This window comes from Mus pahari, chromosome 11, assembly GCF_900095145.1.
Source record: "Mus pahari chromosome 11, PAHARI_EIJ_v1.1, whole genome shotgun sequence".
NCBI classification, from domain to species: domain Eukaryota; kingdom Metazoa; phylum Chordata; class Mammalia; order Rodentia; family Muridae; genus Mus; species Mus pahari.
Window position 1 is genome coordinate 57791838 of NC_034600.1, and position 19779 is coordinate 57811616.

Consider the following 19779-nt stretch of genomic DNA (forward strand, 5'->3'; position numbering starts at 1 on the left):
TTTCTCTAAGTGGAGTATATTTATTATAGGAAAGACGCAAGAAGATGTATCCCTACCAATTTCTTTTCTAACTCCAAGCATTCAGGAGAAGCACAGATAATCCCTAAGTGTTTCTATTTGACATTCAGCATTCCTCCAGTTTTAGTTCGTCTGTGATAGCTATTTACCATTTTAGACATTTCACTTACTTGGAAAAATAAAAAAAAAAAAATCAAACTTAAAAATGATTTCTGTATTTTCCTTTTTTATTTAAATCCAGAAACAAGGTAGTGGGTGTAATATGCAGTACCATGTTCCTTCCTTGGTGAGTTCTGCAGTATGAAGGCATATAATATCCTAAATCAGACAGTGGTGACAAAGAGCAATATCCCAAAAGGTGTTTTCAAATTTTCATTAGTTATATTTACATGTGATAATTTCCCCCCCTGAATTAGTGGTATTAGTGAGCTGTGTCAGGCGAATCCATGAAAGCCAAATGGAGTTGAACCAGCCATTTTAAAACTCACATAGGATTTCTACAACGGTAAAGCCATGTAGGCATGCTCAGACGGCAGAGATGAGTACTGTATTAGTCACAGTCTTACATTATCGCTACAAACACCCAAGAGAAAACTACTTAAGGGAGGAAACACTTCTTTTTGGCTCATGGTGTTAGGGATTTTTGTACGTGTTTGATCAGGCTCGGTTGTTTCTGGGCCCAGAGGAGCAGAATGCCATGGCAACAGGAACATGTGACAGAGGCTGTTAATCATATGACAACCAGTTTTGCAGAGTCCATCCCCTGTTATTGACTGACTCTGGCAAGATCCTGCTGCCTACTTTTTACTACATCCTGATAATGCCAGAGGATTAGGTCAGAGTTCTTAGCATCCAATACCTTCTCTGAGCCTATGAGATGAAACTCAAGGTCACAATACATGAGCCTGTACACACACACACACACACACACACACAGAGAGAGAGAGAGAGAGAGAGAGAGAGAGAGAGAGAGAGAGAGAGAGAGAGAATGTGAGAGCATCCATGGAGAATTAACAGGTTTATACATGCCTTAAAACCAACCTATAAAAAAGGTGAACTCTTCGAATAGTGGATCCGAGAGATGCCACACCCATCACACTTCAGTTCCTATCATTGTGCAGATGAGACTCAAGGGAGCTAAGTGAATGGTTGGGATTCTGAGAGCACGATCCGCACCATGCACAAGCCAGAACACAAGGCCATCTCAAAGCCCATTCTCCTTCTACCTTATAAAGCCATGGTTGCTAAGAAGCATGGGTAACACGGAAGCACAAGGAGCTGGTGAGCAGAGGCAACTACTAAGTGTCAGTCTCTTCTCTCACCAGTGTGCCTCCGACCATGGCAACCATGAAGCAGGAGAAGATTGCAGCTTTAAAGTAGATATGGGTTCTTCAGAAGCCTGGAGGAGAACCCTGCAAAATAAGTTACAAATTGGTAATTTTGAAAACCATAGGAGGAGAGGAGGAGGGAAGGCTTCCTGCTGGACAGAACTGTGTGATGGTGTAGAAATCGGGGGTCAGAACTAAGGTTTTCATCCTGGGATGATGGAAGCAAGCCAGGGGGCCATCAAGGGGACTGAGGTTCCTTCTGGAAGGTCTGAATGAACAGCAGCTTGGATTAAATTATATCTAAGAAGTTGTTTTGGACATGGTGTCGATGACGAGGAAGAAAAGTATGTAGCCTGTGCATGGCTTGGAAGAGGTAGTCTGAGGGCAAGAATCAAAGGGAGAGGCAGGGATGCCAGCAGGAAGCTAGGTTGGAGCTCAGACATTCTGACCTGTTCACATAGAATCACACAAGAGAAATCAATGCTTCCTGGGCCACAAGTCCTCCGAGTCCTGTCTGTATCTACTCACCTGTCTTCATAGAGCTATTTACACACTAAGTTGTGAAGCTCTGGAGAATTCTGTCGCTGGCTAGTCTCTTTTTAATTCTTCTTACTTGGTGCTTCTTCTTGTCCCATTAGCCACCCACCACGGGCACTGAGGGATGGAGATGCCGAGGGAAGGATAGCAGGCTGTGCTAGCTGAGAACCTAACACGCCTCCTTCATCACTGTCTCTTTTGTCCTTAGGTTATGTTGACATCGGACTTATTCCCAAAGGTGCAAGGGATATAAGGGTGATGGAAATCAAGGCAGCTGGCAATTTCCTGGCCATTAGGAGTGAAGATCCAGAAAAATACTACCTCAACGGAGGGTTCATTATCCAGTGGAATGGAAACTATAAACTGGCAGGCACCGTTTTCCAGTATGACAGGAAAGGAGATCTGGAGAAACTTATGGCTCCAGGCCCCACCAACGAGTCAGTGTGGCTCCAGGTAATACTGAAGGGAAGGGAGCTGGCGGCCAGTGTGCTCAGTACTATTCTTCTCATGCTGGCCACTGATGTTAGGACCAAGAGCCTGTGCTGTTTCTTCTTTGTTCTTTAGAACTGGCGGAGCCCCAGGGCCTCAAAACATTCACTGGGAAGTTTGAATGTCGTTCTCAGGCTGGTGTATTCCTTATACATTTAAAGTGTCTCAATGTGGCTTCCCAGATGTGGTGACAAAATGAAGTGATATCATGTTGTTTTCAGGAAATGAAGGCATTTACCCATATTCCCAGTTAGCAAGTACACAGGGTACCTTTCGCGTGAACCCCATGGTGTAATGATCATGTGATTAAAATTTCCTATTTATTAGCTTCCCATGATATTTTAGCCAATAAATAACAGAAGGAGATTGTATAAGCATAGAAAGCAAAAGTAGATGTAGATGCACGAAGACATAGACGGAGAACCTTTAAGTGGCATCCACTGTAACGCATACTTCTGTAACCACTTCTAAGTGTGAGGCATTCTGTAATGTTTTATGTACATGTGTTCATGAGTTTACGTACGTGTATGTGCCAGCGTGCAAATGTACTGAAGCTTGGTGTCAGTTGGGACATTTTTCTCTATTGCTTGCCTTATTTTGCTTGATTCTTTTGGGACAAGTCTTTCACTAAGCCTGGAGCTTGCGTATTCAGTTAGACTGGCTGGCCAGCAAACCCCCTCTCTGCTTCCTTAGTGCTAGGATCATAGGTGAATACCCCATGCCTGGCTTTTTACCTGGGTGCCCAGCAAGCACTTTAGCTTCTTACCCATCTCCCTGGCCGCTGGGTATAGTTCTTAAATGCCTGCTTTACAGTCGATAGTCAGGACAGACTTTGACATGACTCCTCTCTCGAATTTTAGCTACTATTCCAGGTGACTAACCCTGGTATCAAGTATGAGTACACAGTCCGGAAAGATGGCCTTGACAATGACGTGGAGAAGTTGCTGTACTCCTGGCAATTTGGCCGCTGGACAGACTGCAGTGTAACATGTGGAACAGGTGAGAAATGGCTGCTTCCACTTGGAGACCCCACGAGCTTTGGAGTAGGGGAGAGAGGTGATCTGAGCCGACGTTTTCACTCTGTATCTGCTGATCTTCAGTCGCATGGAGGTAGCCCAAGGGATCCCTTTGAACAGTGACTCTATGGGTGTGGCTTAAAAGAATGGATATTCTGCTTACATATCATTGGTCTGCTTTCATCACATGGGTACCACAAAGGGAGACTGGGACATACGAAGGCAAGAGAGGACTCTTGGAAAATTCAGGTATTGCCTAAGTGATGTGTGAAGGTTGCCAAGTCCTTGCAGGCAAAGGACAGGCCTCTCGGTATGGGGGTTGGGGGTACTCACTCCTTTCAGTAGCTTTAGAAATAATGTCATGCGCAGACGCTTTGTTTCTGGTCTGGTCTTTGGACCACACTTGAGTCGGTTCTGGAACCTCTTGCTTCCTTCCTCGATCCTACTGCCTGTAAAACCAGAGCGCATGCGTAGCAGACAGCCAAGCTGCGTAATACAGCCAAGGGAAGCAAAATGAAGGACAGATCGTGCCGGGAAGCCGTTCTTCTCCACAAGCTTCCTTCTTTCCCTCCTTGGCCTCCTCGCTTACTCCCCTACCCCAGGTACCAATCGTAGAATACAGTCCAGAGTCAGAAATTGGGTCACACATAATCTAGCTCGTAAACAATTCTTCTTTTCTTCGAGGTAGCACGGAGAACTCCATATAGCTTTTAGAACTCATAATAATAATTTTAAAAAGCCTATTTTTATTTTTAATTGTGTGTATGTAGGGATGGTGAGTGTGCGTATGTGTGTGAGTGCCTGAAGAAGCCAGAGGCGTTGGGTCCCTGGCGCCGCAGCTATAAAGCCGCTGTGAGCCTCCTAATGTGGATGCAGAAAATTGAACTTGGGTTCTCTGCGAGAGCAATACACAAGGCAGAGCTGTCTCCCTAGCCCCTAAAACGTTCATTTTTAATATGTTTTTTTATATATTTTATACACATATATATTTTGATCACACATGTGCACATATATAAGCTTTGGACACTGCTAAGATAGAACTCAATCGAGGCCAGAGGCGCAGTCTGGCCAGTGTTACGTGGGAGTTGACTGGACAATTCATCCTTGATTACCATGGCTGTCTCCAGCATTGCCCTGGCCTGTGGCCCAGTATGGGCCAGGATCCCAGAGAAGAAAAGGCAATTTTAGCAGGAGATAAATGGGGGTATAAAATACTTTCCCTGAGGATCATTCATGAGAAAAATGAAGTCACTGTGAATGTAGTTCTAAGGACATTTTCAACCTGTGGTTCCCTCTCAGCTCTCAGAGGAATTCATGTTTAAACTTTACACTTAAATTACTTGTCCCAGACAGACCACACGTACTAAAACTTACCTAGTGCTGGTTGTCAGGGACTCCGCCGAGAAGCAGAACGTCCTCCACCCTCTTGTGTTTCAAGATATAAAGAGCTTAGGCGTAGTGTTTCAGAGCATTAGGAGACAAAAGAGCTAAGTGGCTGGGCTTTGCAGTGATCATAAAGCTACATCTGAAGTTAGGTAGGAAAGAGAATATCCTTAACTAATGTCAATTAGACATTAGTTTTCATTACAGCTTGATCCTTCAGCACCACCCCTGATTTAATGGGATTTTCCTGGTGATGTTGTGAACTTCACCACATTGTCTATTACAGGAAGGTCCCTGGCTCTGGCAGAGAAAATCATGCCTATCAATGTTAATACCCAAGAGACACGAAGGAAGAGATACTGATGTTCGCACAGTGTGCACAATGCGAAGTGTAAAGACAGAAGACAGAACACTGAACCATTCAGGGATGCTTGTTATTGTACTTAAGTGAAAACTTTCTACATTATGAAAATGTACAGTAACACAGGAAAGGGGAGAAAACACAAGGGACCAAAAGGTGGAATGGGAACTACGAAAAACAGGGTGAGGGTGGGTACCCCAAGAAACAGGGTACCCTAACAGCATCCCTGAGGCCCCTTAAGTCAGTGCCTCCCAAGTGGAAATGGTGGGTAGCTAACATTGGCAAACGTTCTGTTTCATTCTGTTCAAGTAAACCCTTGAAGACACGTTTTAAAGCAAGACTTCATAAAGATAATAAAACTATTTATCAAGGCGGGCTTAACATATGGGAGTGATCGGAGATGACGCATAGTTCACCACACTCGTAGAAAGGAGAGCGCAGAGATCTCTCAGCCTCTGGCCATCACCAGTGGCCAGTGCAATGGTCTCCCATTCTGCAGCTCTCCTAAGCCACGTTGCTTTTCTACCCTGTGTAACTGCAGGGCTAAGGCCCTGTCATGTTTTGGGGCCTTTAGTTTTGTTCTCTAATATTACAGTTGCTTGTAGTTTCCCAGTTGGTGCCGTGCTTAGCGAGCGTGCTCCATGAAATGCTGAATGCCCGCTTTACCTGGGAGTTGCTAAGTGGTGTGGGATCTTGCAGGCTTTTCTGATTTTCCTTAATTGTGTGGCTCACCTGGCTTGCACAGAATGGCTACAGACAAGGAGTCACGGTTGGGTTGGAAAACTGACTTGGCTTAATTTTGTGAATGGTTCCTTCACAGGAAAGAAACACTTATTTTCTCTAACACTGTTAAACACTCTTCAGGCAGAGTGGATTCTTTTACTTGGACAAGTTTTCACACCTTCCCCCCAACTCCAAAGATTCCTCTAACATAACAATGAGTTTGTGAAATTGCATTATCAGGTCCCCAGGCATTCTGATAGGGAAAATGGTATTGGCTTTCAGACTTACTGCTGGGATCTGTACGGGTGTTAGCAACCACAAGTGATAAAGTCAAGCACATTCATGCATATCTAATCAGTGATTGGGGTCCTCAACAAGTCTGTGAAGTTTCTGAGCTGGAAAAGAAGAATTGTAGCATTGAGGTTTCAATTGTCTAGAAAATTGAATTATACAGAGTATAGAAACAGATTTAAGTGGGGCTGGATGAGTGAAATCTCCTCTATAGCCTAATGTCAGAGCGTGTGTTCAACCCTGGTCTCAGAAGACTCTGAAGCAGAGTGTCTTCAGAGGGAGTTGATACCCCATAAATAAATAAATAAATAAATAAATAAATAAATAAATAAATAAAATATATTTATAATTTATCATAGTACATTATTTATATGTCAAATATATTACCCATTATAACTAATTATATATATATGTATGTATATATATATACATATATATATATATACATATATACACACACACTATTATAATATTTGCACTGTTAAAAAGATCATAATGAAGAAACTGAGGCTTGGGAGAGTTATGGAGATTGTCAAAGAATACTCACCAAATATATGTTAAAAAGCAGACTCAAACCCAGTTGTGATTCTTATGGGATTGATGTGGTACCTGCTGTTGATATTTCTCTCTCTCTCTCTCTCTCTCTCTCTCTCTCTCTCTCTCTCTCTCTCCCTCCCTCCCTCCCCCTCCCCCTCCCATCCCCCTCCCTCTTCCATCCCCCTCCCTCTTCTTCTTCTTCTTCTTCTTCTTCTTCTTCTTCTTCTTCTTCTTCTTCTTCTTCTTCTTCTTCTTCTTCTTCTTCTTCTTCTTCTTCNCTTCTTCTTCTTCTTCTTCTTTCTCTCTCTCTCTCTCTCTCTCTCTCTCTCTCTCTCTCTCTCTCTCTCTCTCTCTCTCTGTAGCACAGTGCAGGCTTTCCTTGACTGAGTTTGCATTGTGGCAGGTAGATATGAAGAAAATAGAAGCAAAGGAACAAGGGAGCCAGGAAAATAGCATTCTCTGGAAACTGAAGTTGAAAGTTGGTGGACTACGTTGGATTTATCAATATTCAACCCTCACTCTTTTCTTCTTCCTGTGAAGTTAGTGTTACTTCTGTGCACTGGTATTTATGAAGGGGATTTACTGATAAAGCTATTGATTCCCAAAATTTCCATCATTTCCTATTATTAAAACATTTTTATGTTCAGTGTGAGAATGATAATTTCTGTGCTGATGTGAACTTTACCATGTATTAATATCATTGTCACTTGAGTGGGTGTAAAGAGATCTCTTCGGTCCTTCACATACTGAGGTGAGAGTCCCTGGAGTCTTTTCAGACGATATGGTTAGGCACTGCCTGGAGCCTCCTTGATCGCATAAGTTTTGACATTTCAGAAATGCTGCACTCTTGTTTGCAAAGCCGTCTTTGGTTGCTTTATCTAGCAAATCCTAATGTGAATTTTAAATTTAAACCATCTTAAACAAACTAGCTGCATAACAGACTCTATTTGAAAAATCGCAATATTAAGTTGAGACTGCCATGAGCTGTCACCGTTCTTGAACTTGTTTTTCACACGGAACTTTACTTTTCCTTCTTTCAAGGCATAGTCCCTTCCAGTTGGAAAGCATGGGTGACAGGTTTAAAATCAAGGCACTTAACTGGCCCTGTAGCAATAATAGCTAATATAATTTATTAAGAATTTAAAGGAATTTACAATCTTCTGAAATACCATTGTGTGTGTGTGTGTGTGTATGTGTGTATGTGTGTCTGTGTCTGTGTGTGTGTGTCTGTGTCTGTGTGTGTGTGTGTGTCTGTGTGTATCTGTGTGTGTGTGTGTCCGTGTCTGTGTACAGGCACACAAATGGCACTGTGGGTATATGGTGGTCAGAAAAAAACTGACAGCAATCGGTTTTCCCCTTACTGTGTGGCCTCTGGATACCGAACTCAAGTCGTCAGGCTTGGCTGAGAGTGCTCTAACCCGGCGAACCATCTCACAGGTCTGATTTTCCATCTTAGAAGCAGAAGTTTCAGGTAATTGTTTTCAGATGACTAATAATTTAGTGTTATGACATCACACAGGTTTATTGGCAGCCTTAATTAGTGAAAGTTCTCTGTGGGCAGTATCCAGTTTNAAAAAAAAAAAAAATGACAAGCCATAATTCTTTTACTTTTCGCCCCAAATCACAGTCATTTGGATATAGTCCAACCTCATACTTTCTGAATTTGCAGTTGCATAATAGTAATTACTCTTAAAAGCATGACCTGATTCTCACCCCTCCACCAAAGCTTTTACAACATCCCACATTAAAGAGAGCTGCCACTCTTCCGAAATTGGATTTCAGACTAACGAGGGTGCCACTGAAGAGTAATAGTGTTTGGTTTTTACTCTAAATGATTAAGTTCATTAATGTAAGGGAGATGATAGCACTCGGAAGCCCCAGCAGGAAAGAGTTGTCTGACTGGCACTCACTGCCCTGGCTGTGGAGAAATCAAGGAAGGTAAGCAGTGCGCATGAACACTGGAATGTGAGGGAAACAAGGCTTCTATCCCTAGGCCAGGAGAATTAGAAGTGGCAGTTAGACAAAAAGATAGCAAGCAGTTCAATTTCCAGGCCTCGAAGGAAACCACGGTCATCCATGGGCGCCCAGGAGTTCAGAGCAAGGTACAGGGAGGAACAGAGTAGATCTGGGAGGAAGAAAGGACGACCCAGGAGAGGAGGGGGTGACGAATCAGCAGAGCCAATGCTCTGTAAACTAAGGAGGCGAAGCTGCATTGGTCCCAACAGGCGAAGGGAAGAGAGCCGGCAGCCATTCCGTCCATACAGGTATTTCTTCATCATGCTCACAGATCCTGGGAGACAGGCATTTGTAAAGGGTATAAAAGGATGGAAAAAAATCCCTACTCCAATATGTTGGGCCTCTCAACTAGGAAGAACTCAAAGACCACAGTCAAAGTCACTCAAAGACTCGGAGACTTGATCGAAGTCACTCAAATGTCTTGGCGCTGGCACCATCTGAAGGCTCCTCTTGGATTGAAACTCTCACCTTCAGTCTTTACCCAGAGCCTCTCTGAGGATGTAGGCTTCTTGTACAGTAGCATTCCTATGGGTTCAGAATTCAACCTGTGTGGTCCTTTCTCCAGGTATCCGCAGGCAGGCTGCCCATTGTGTCAAGAAGGGCCACGGTGTAGTGAAAACGACCTTCTGTAACCCAGAAACACAGCCCAGCGTGAGACAGAGGAAGTGCCATGAAATGGATTGCCCACCCAGGTAACCCTTGATAACATGAAGCTTGACGTCTGGGTGTCACCTGGCCAGACACCTAATTTAAGAGTGCTCCAAAGCACTATGACTAGTCAATGAAGGAAAGCTCTGAGAGGTTTCTGTGACTGTGCTGTCAGCCTGTGGCAAGCTGTACAGATATTTTCTTTCCAGAGAGCAATTCTTCTTACAAAGTGGATACCCTGTATGTTTTTATTTGCTAAGACTCAGTCTCAAACTGTTGAAGATAAAAATGTTCACAACATTCACCCAGAAACGGTTTAACTGCCAGATGGTTTAGTTCTCCGGGGGCACGGTCTCCTGCTGAATCTAGAACTTTCACTTACTCGTACTCTGAACTGTCTGGGTCCGCTCCTGACTTCAGGCTTCTCACAAGAGGACAATTAGAATGTAGGTGGGTGTCAGGGCTGGGCTCACTGTCCGGAGCTTCAGCCAGGACTTGGTCACACTCAGCTCACAGAATTCTTCCTATCCCTGAAGCTGTATAGTGAACCTGGCATCTCGTCATCTCTAGGATCTGAAAGCAGCGTGCCAGAACACAGTAAAGGATATTGTTTTCTCTTCCAATGCTTCTAAAGGTGTGCTTATAGATGGATCTCCCTCTTTAAAAGATTAATTATTTGTTTACATCCCAAATGTTACTCCCCTCCCATTCACCTCTCACAATGTTCCTTCCCGATCCCCCTCCCCTTTGACTCTGAACAACCCCCCTCAGGTAACCCCCTACTCTGCAGGATTAGGCACCTCCTCTCCCACTGAGGCCAGATGTGGCAGCCCTCATCTACATATGCATCAGAGGCCTCTGACCAGCCTTTGTGTACTCCTTGGTTGGTGGCTCAGTCTCTGGGAGCTCCCAGGGGTACAGGTTCCTTGACTCTGTTGATCTTTCTGTGTGGTTGCCATCTTCTTAAGGGCCTTTCATCCTTCCCCTAACTCTTCCACAGGGGTCAAGGCCTCCATCCAATGTTTGTGGATAGCTGCATCCGTCTCTGTCTCAGTCGGTTGCTGGGTAGAGCCTCTCAGAGGTCTGCTTTGCTTCTGGATGCACAGAAAAGTTAGAAATGGTCCAACTAATCAACTTCCTCGTATATAGTCAGTCGTGCAGCCATGGCGGTTAGATTGGAAGGACCGACACACCTACACAGGAGCCAGGTACTGGACAGCCAGTGCCAGACAGCCACTGCGCATGAGCAGATGATCTGTCTGCTTATAGTGCTGCCTCTGCCACCTGAGTGGGCTCATCTGGGATAACAGTGATTCCTCAGCATCTGCCGTTGTGTGGGAAACGTAATTTCCTCCAATTCTCTATAAACAATTAGAAGATGATACTTGAGTAGGAAAAGAAAAGCGTAAGCAATTTGACAAGTCCTTTAAGATCCTGTCGTTGGATGGCATATTTTCAATTTAAATTACATTTTTTATGGGTATTTGTTTTGCTGTTTGGTTTTTTTGCTTTTTGTTTTTGTTGTTGGTTTTTTGTTGGTTTTTGTTGTTGTTGTTGGTTTTGTTTTTTGTTGTTGGTGTTTTGGTTTTTTTGTTGTTGTTGTTGTTTTTTGTTGGTTTGTTGGTTTTGTTTTTGTTGTTGTTGTTGTTGTTGTTGTTTTGAGACTATTTCTATGCATGGCTAATGCAAGGAGTCCAGCTTGCAGTTGCTAAAGGTCAACAAAATTAACAGGTCAAGTCTGAGTTTATATCTAAGATTAGGTGCACGGACAAATGTACATGCACATGCATACACACAATATATTTAAAATCAGTGATACATTCATTTAGGCAGTTACTTGACTCCAGCTAGTTGATCATATTGTAATTTATATTAAAATTCTCTTTGTTGCTATGCTATATACATATAGTCCTTCTCTTTCTTCCTTCCTTCCTTCCTTTCTTTCTTTCTTTCTTTCTTTCTTTCTTTCTTTCTTTCTTTCTTTCTTTCTTTCTTTCTTTCTTCCTTCTCTTTCTTTCTTCCTTTCTTTCTTTCTTTCTTTCTTTCTTCCTTCTCTTTCTTTCTTCCTTCCTTCCTTCCTTCCTTCCTTCCTTTCTTTCTTTCTTTCTTTCTTTCTTTTTTGTGTTTTTTTTTTTCAAGACAGGGTTTCTCTGTGTAGCCCTTGCTGTCCCAGAACTCACTCTGGCCTCAAACTCAGAAATCTGCCTGTCTCTGCCTCCCAAGTGCTGGGATTAAAGGAATGTGCCACCACTGCCCAGCTATAGTCCTTTTCTTATAGTGATATTTGTTTACTTTATTATATAGACTAACATATTTACCAAGGGTAATAAAGTCACATATGGGCTAGGCCTGGTGGCACACACCTGTAATCCCTAGAGTCAGAAGACAGGGGGAAGGGAATGGTTTAAGCTTTCTGAAAGAAAGAAAGAAAGAAAGAAAGAAAGAAAGAAAGAAAGAAAGAAAGAAAGAAAGTAAGAAAGAAAGAAAGAAAGAAAGAAAGAAAGAAAGAAAGAAAGAAAGAAAATGGAGGGAGGGAGGGAGGAAGGAAGGAAGGAAGGAAGGAAGGAAGGAAGGAGGAAGGAAACAAAGAGATCAACAAAATGAACACTGATGAGCAAACAGGCAAGTTTGACTATAAGAACTAAGTTTCTTGTGTGCAAATTCATAAAGGGCTTAAAGGAATTTACTTCTTAAAGAAATGAAATTAAGTTGCTATAAAAAATATAATAAACAGCAGTTACTCGGTTAGTAGTATGCATTTTGACAAGCTCAGCACAATAGTTAGTCCCTTGACCTGAAGCTTAGAGCATCTTCCTTGCTTACCTGACTTCCGTGACTTCTGAAAAGATCACATTCGTCATCCATAGCTGCCCTTTCACCCTCCAAAATCAATCTCTCTCTCTCTCTCTCTCTCTCTCTCTCTCTCTCTCTCTCTCTCTCTCTCTCTCATCTTTCTTTTACTTTCTCAAGACAGATTTTCTTTAGTAATATCTTGGTTTTAGGTCCAAGTTTAACATTTGTTGATCCACCACCACCACCCACTGAGAAATGTCCAAGAGAGATTATTTTTTAAACATTTGATAAAACTGTCAAATTATCAATAGCTTAGATCAAATATGAGGCAGCTGATGGCTTTGAGGCCCAGAGCCGCCAAGAAGGAAGTTCTTCGGAATATTCGAGTGCAGAAAGCGGTCAGTTGTGTTTCCTCTGCCTAGCTGGCTTCACTCTGCTTTTCTGCAAAGGAAAGCACTGCAAGGTTACAGCCATGAGGCAGCACATCCAGTGCATTCAATAAACCTCACAGCCAGTCAGTCACTCAACCCCAGCAGCTGCCTGTAGGCTTCCCTGCTTGAAAGAACAGCAGGCGACTTCAATCAAGGTTTCTCTGAGTCAGCACTTCTGAGCTGAGACTGGATTACTCTCTGATGTGCAAAAACTTCTTTCATGGCATTATAGGTCATTTCATTTCGCAACATTTCTGGTCTCAGTGGTCTGAGTAATAAGGGTGAGAGGGTGGTTTGACCTAGCTCATAGCAGTCAGAGCTGCCCTTGCAAGCCCTGGAAACGGGGTCCGGGTGTGTGTGTGGGGGAAGCAGAGAAGTTGCAGGTAATAGAGGGACTCAGAGGTTCCCCATCCTGCCCCCTCCCCCGAGGCCTCCTGAGGATGGGAGTCCAGCTAAACATGAGAATAAACATGAGAAAAGTATTATTCCAGGATAACTTAGGGCTCTTAAAGACTCTCTCTCTCTCTCTCTCTCTCTCTCTCTCTCTCTCTCTCTCTCTCTCTCTCTCTCTCTCTCTCTCTCTCTCTCTCTCTCTCTCTCTCTCTCCCTCATACACACACACACACACTTAGAGTGTACTTCAATATAACTTACGACTCATATTAAAACAATAAAGCCCATTACTTGGGTAAAATTTAGATATACAAAGTTATAGCCATTTATTTGGCACCAAGAACATCAGTAATTTCCAATCCTGACTTGAAATCTCAAGATAATTCTCTGGGTAGTTCTTACAAGGCATTGATATCTTGGCCCTCCCTACAAGAAATTCTGAGTTTAGTCAGAGATGGACCTTCTTTTAAAGCTCCACTAATGTTGATATCATAATAATAATCTGTGGTATAAATCCAGTCCTAAAGGATTTTTACATCATAATGGGTTAGAGATCCACAAAGGTTTTAGTGATTAAAGAACACTATACACAATGGATGCTCAACTGATCAGTTGCGTGTTGAGTGTTATAAAAGAAAACAGTTGTTTTAAAAAAAAAAAAAACAACACTGTTCATATTTGTTAGAGTGAATGCTCCTTTATTCAACAATATCATGGGTATAGGTACCACAATAATGGAAATTTACTGAGAAGAAGACACTGGCCTCCGTACCAACTATAGCATGGACAACTGGGAGTCTGTATTTGAGTATCAGGATATAGGGCAATGGATGGGTAAATATTAAGAGAAAAAGGAACTAAAGAAAATATGGGCAAAGCTGACCTTTTAGTATTCTTTCTTAAGATACATCAGGGTGATCATAGGGGGAAAATGGAGTCCAAGGGACTCAAGCAGATATCAAAGATAATCATTGACTTGGGTAGACGTTCTTAACCTGACTTTGCAGAAGTCTCAGTTAAAAATGAATGTCACAAGGCAGTGTACAGCCTTTGGTCAAGCCGAGTCTGGTCCTTCTCTGTGTCACTGAGAAGGAAATGATGTATTTCACTTCACACTTTCACATCACAGTGCATCGTTAAGGAAGTCAAGTCAGGAACCTAGAGGCAGGGCCTGAAGCAGAGCCCATGGAGGAGTGCTACCTACTGGATTCCTCACCGTGGCTTGCTCATGCCGCTTTAGTACACAGCTCAGGACCACTCACCCAGAGGCTAGAGAGCATTGTATTCTGGGCTCTCCCACATCAATCATCAGTCAAGAAAATGTCCCCACACGCTTGCTTACAGGACAATGTGATGAAGGTTCCCTGTCCTCAGGTGACTCTCATTTGGGTCAAGCTGACAAGAAGTAACCGGCGTGGGGAGATTGGGGGCCAGTGGTACAATCTTGAGCCTGACAGACCTTGGCAGGAAAAATGAGAAATAGATAAGTCTCATTTTAAGCTGACAAGATACGTTAGGCTGGCTAGTGCTGCTGGGACAGAATACCGTAGACCGGGTAATTTACAAAGACCGGAATTTTATTTCTTGGGATTTTAGAAATGGGAACTCTAGGCTTAAAGCACCAGCACTAGTGAGGCCCCTCCTGTTCCATCTTCACACAATGCCTGAAAGACTGAGAGCTGAAGTGGGTCCCCATGCAGCAGAAGAGGAGAGCAAGGCCTGTCTATACAGGCATAATATATAGCATTAATCCATTCATAAGGCCTCTGAACTCGGGGACTGAACATGTCCATTAGGCTCCACCTCCCAACACCATGGCATTGAAGAGTTTCTAACTCATGAACTTGAAGCAAATTATAAATAATTTATTTGCCAGGCACATGCCTTTAATCCCAGCACTTGGGAGGCAGAGGCAGGTGGATCTCTTGAGTTCGAGGCCAGCCTGGTGTACAGAATGAGTTCCAGGACAGCCAAGCCTATACAGAGAAACCCTGTCTCAAAAGACAATAAATAAATAAATAAATAAATAAATAAATAAATAAATAAATAAATTTTATTTTATGCTCATTGGTGGGTTTGCCTGCATTCGTGGCTGTGTGAAGGTGTCAGGTCCCTCAGGACTGGAGTTGTAGACAGTTGTGAGCCACCATGAGGGTGCTGGGAATTGAACCTGGGTTCTCTGGAAGAGCAGCCAGTCTCTTACCCACTGAGCCATCTTTCCAGCCCCCCTAGGTGACACCTCTGAATCCCTGGACTAGCACATGATCTCTCCATGAGGACTATGGAAGAAACTCCAGAAAATGGAAAACAGGACGGGCTATTATCACTTCGTTAGAACCCAGCTGAAAGCCCTGTAGCAAGTAATTAGATAAATTAGGCCTTCAGTCAGCTCAGATTAGGGCCTTTCCAGAATGACATTTTATACATTCAGCAGTCTGCCTGGCCTCCTTTGGAAATGTCAGAGGTGGGGCAAAGTAATTAGACTAATACAGTGGGCATTAATTTGCTTCCACATCACACTGTCAAGTATTAGGTCTTTGCGCATACAAGACAACCAGAATTAAACCCCCAAGAATAAGTCGGTGCTCTTAATGACTTGCTTATGGAAGAAAATGGGAGAATTGAGAGAGAGCTTTCCTCTGCAAATTTTAGCTTGAAATTAAACATATCCGCCCACACAAACATAATACGCAGCGGATGAAAAGAATAGAACAAAGCTTTGTCGTCAGCAAAATTGATTACGGTCTCAAGGCCAGGAGGCCGTGTCCAGGTCAGGATGGGGGAGTTTCCCGTCATGTGCCATAGCACCGTGAAAAATAGAAATGCCCGACTTTCCTGCTGCTTGGGAGCTGAGATGGAAGAACTGGGTATCCCCAAAGCAAAGATGGACCCCCATCTACACTGGCACAAGAGACTAGTTCTGCTTTCTGAGCTGGAGCAGGTGTGCATATTGATGGAAATGGAAGAATGGGGGTAAGGGGGAAGTCCCAGTAGGAATCCTTGCTGTTTCTCAAAAGCACTTTGGTGCAGCCATTGGGCCCACCCTGGAATGTTCAATTAATCGCTCAGAAACAGAAAGCTTACCAGCCAACTTGTCCTCAGACAAGACAAAAAATATTAATTTATCCAACTGTCTAACTTCTCGGGAGCTTCTGAGATGGAAGAAATTATCTTCTTTAAGTTTTTTTTTTTTCCTCTTTTATCAAATGAAACTCTGAATAGGCAGGTTGCTGAAGATACAGAGGCAAAATAAAAGCAGTGAGCTAGGTTTGACATTGCCTAAGTAAATGAAAATGGGGGCATTTATGTCTGTCTCATAGCGGCATAGAAAAACATTAGGTTAAGAGCCAGGAGACAAACGAGTGCTATGACGTCACCCCTCCAGTCAAAGAACCAATGAGTCACAGGGATTGAGATCTGTGGTTGGGGGGGTGGGGTGGAGGTCGGGGTGGTTGTTGGGGGGGAGCTCTGTGCTGCTCACTTTGCATGAATTGCTATTTCATTTAATCCGTGGTACTGATGAAATCACAATTACTACTCTCACCCAACAGATGAGGCGGGGAAGCTTAAGCTTGCTTGAAGTTTCACAGAGAGAACCTTGGACCTCAATTTTCTTGACATTTTTTCCCCCATTAAAAGACATCATTCTTTTCAAGTAAAATTTAAATTTAAATTGTACGTGTATAAATGTTTTGCCTGCCAGTATGTATGTACAGTACTTATGTGCCTTGGGCCTTGGGGGTCAGAATAGGGCTTTGGGTCCCCTGAAACTGGAATTACAGATAATAATAAACTACCATGTGGGAGCTGGAAATCAAACTCTGAAAGAGTCCTCTGAGAGAGCAACAATTGCTCTATACTACTGAGCCATCTTGTGTGTTCATTTTTGTTTTAGCAACCATATACGCCAGGGTCTCTGCTGGGCTCTGGGGTTTATAACTGAACAAGTCACACTGGCTGTCTGCAGAAAATACCAATGGAGTCTGCACCATCTCCAAGGGCCTCCCAGCTCTGTAACGTACACTTGCCTACTTTCTCCAGCCATGATGGAATGAGTGAGTGTACACGTACGGTTGCTGATCTCCTCAATTCTGTGTCTGCCTGCAGGTGGTGGGCAGGGGAGTGGGAAGCGTGCTCAACGACATGTGGGCCCTATGGAGAAAAAAAGAGAACCGTGCTGTGCATCCAGACCATGGGCTCTGATGAACAAGCTCTCCCTGCTACAGACTGCCAGCACCTGCTGAAGCCCAAAGCACTGGTTTCCTGCAACAGAGATATTCTGTGTCCATCAGACTGGACAGTAGGCAACTGGAGTGAGGTAAGCTCATGGGTTGAAGGGACAGCGATAGCTCTGTTTCATCCACCTCTTACTCATGCTTCCAAAATGACTTAGCCTAAAACCGCATACTATAGGGCATCTATCACATCTGGCTTGCTTACTGCATTTCCTGTGTCTGGCCTTGCAGGATCTTACCCTCTCTTGCAGAGCAAGCAGCTATTAACTGTGGATCCAGTGGACCTCACTGATCTGGGCTCATGACAGCTTGTTATTGTTTATTGTTGGCCCATTGTTAAGCTGTTCTAGTAAACCAAAGCCACACACACACACACACACACACACACACACACACACACACACACACATATTACAGCCCCCAAAGTCAGTCTATAAAGTGTGTGGAAAGTTCATTGCTGTAGTTAGCTAAGCCCAAAGGTGTATTGCTCTGTTGAAAATAAAGAATGCAATTGATTCTGAAACCATTCAAATCATTCATCCACTCAGAATGTGTTTGGGATATCTGTTAACAGTTCATACCTTCAAATTAGCACTGTATTTCCCCCCAAATTAACCAGATCTAAATCTCTGGGTACAGGTAGGGATCTGACAGTTTGAAGGTTATGAAGAGAAAAACAAACAAAAACTGGATTTAATGTTCTGTGTCACTGTGGAGTCTGGATCTGTCAGGTCTTGCTGTGCCTGTTACCAAGAGTGACTGATAAAAGCCCAGCTCTTCTTTCCTTAAGACACAGGCCTTGTTTCTACTTCTCTGTGTCCATTTCAGTTATGACCTAAGGAATGACTAGAAAATAAATGACCTTTAGGAATGAGCACATCAGAATTTTAAGGATAATACTGACTTTGTCATAACTTCATTATGCTATTTTTTTAAAAAAATTGAACTCATTTTTATTTTGTGTGTGTGTACATATGTGCAGCGACACACTTGTGGAGGTCAGAGGGTAACTGTGGGCATCAACAGTTCTATTCTCCTACCAGTTAGGTTCCAGGGATCAAACCCAGGTTTGGTGGCAAGTACCTTGACCCACTGAGATATCCCACTGGCTTTCTTGAGAAGCTACAAGCTTCCTATAACAATGGCTAGAAATTTTCAGGAGCTTTTCTGAGATCTCACCTTCAGGAAAGTGGGGAATATTTGGTGCAGGAGAAGATTCTAGAAAGCAACCAGAATGAACAATGATGAATAAGTAAGTTAATGTACACAGCTGAGAGAGAGCATTTGTGTCTAATGACTGTTTTATTCTGTATAAAGATTTCTTGTGTAGTTCATAAAGATGCTCTGAAAACATTACCTAAAGAAGAAGTCTAAATTTTGCATCAATGAAATTATCTTCTCTGAAGATACTTATATGAAAGCAGAGCATTCATGTGAACCAAGCAGCTTTGATTACCTTCCCAAGACAGTTTCTTTAACATATAATCATAGTTGAGATCATCTTGTAGTACTGAGCAGGGTATTTTGGTAGGCATATGGGCTCAAGTTAAGAAATGGAAATTATGGTCCCTAGACTGTGAAAACATTCTATCAAATGGGAGAGGAAAATGAAAAAGGTGGGGCAGTTGAGGGAAGATGGGCAGTGGAGAATGATTAGGAAGGATGCATGCGGCAAATAGTGTATCTCGAAGTTAATACAAATGCGTTATGCATTTGCGCACTGATACATCTGCATACATCAATGCCAAGTCAGAATATCCTCCCTGCTATTTCTGGGAAGGAGCAACCATAGCACATATTTGGCCTGACCTGTTCACCACCAACCTATACTGCTATAAATTACAGTGTTGCCAAAATAAGGCTGAATGAGGTATTGAGGTGGATCCATTAAATTTGTTTACAAAAAAAAAAAAAAAGTGTTGGCTGCATCCAAAACACTTAATAATTCTTGTCATGTCAAATTTACTAATTGCCAGAATCCCAGGGTTTTCTCAAAAGACTATAATTACAGATTTGGCCAAGGAGACCTTCTTCCTGAGCCCACATGTACAGCACATAAAAAATGGCTTTAGCTGGAAAGCAAGAGACCCTAAGAGTCGTCATAAGGTGATAAGTATTAGTGTCTGAAGTTCCCAAACAGGCCATTGTGTAGTTGACTGACTTCATATGTGGAATCCAGGTTCTAGCTTCCTCTTGCAGAGCAGAGAAGAAAAGTCAGGCTGGTACCTTCATTAAGAAATGTATTTAGTCAAAGTCCCTGTAGGTAAACCAGCATTAGTGGATAAATGGATGCTGATTAATCCAAATTCATTGGATGAATCTTCTTCCCTCCTTCTGTTGTCTTGATAATAGCCCTCAGTGAGCTTTGCTGAAATATGACAAGAATGAATGCCTTTGACATTCTACCTATGGCAAAGATACCTTTGGGCAGTTTTATGTGTATGTATTTTTCATTGTTTATTAAAATTTTTACATATATATTTTATCAGCTTTCTTTTTATCAAAAATAGATCTTTCCCTCCCCAATTTCCCCCCAATCCCTCCCATATCCTAAAAAATACAACAAAACAAACAAAAGTA

At 42.8% G+C, this 19779-nt stretch overlaps 1 protein-coding gene across 1 annotated transcript in view; it reads left to right on the top strand.

Moving 5' to 3' along the window:
* The window catches only part of Adamts12 (ADAM metallopeptidase with thrombospondin type 1 motif 12), a 277501-nt gene that overhangs the window by 210078 nt on the left and 47644 nt on the right, over positions 1 to 19779 (top strand). Inside the window, exons 15-18 of the mRNA XM_021208250.2 lie at positions 2092 to 2336; positions 3233 to 3371; positions 9265 to 9391; positions 17072 to 17282. Of these exons, the coding sequence (XP_021063909.1) occupies positions 2092 to 2336; positions 3233 to 3371; positions 9265 to 9391; positions 17072 to 17282 (722 nt within the window). The remainder of the gene's footprint in view (positions 1 to 2091; positions 2337 to 3232; positions 3372 to 9264; positions 9392 to 17071; positions 17283 to 19779) is intronic.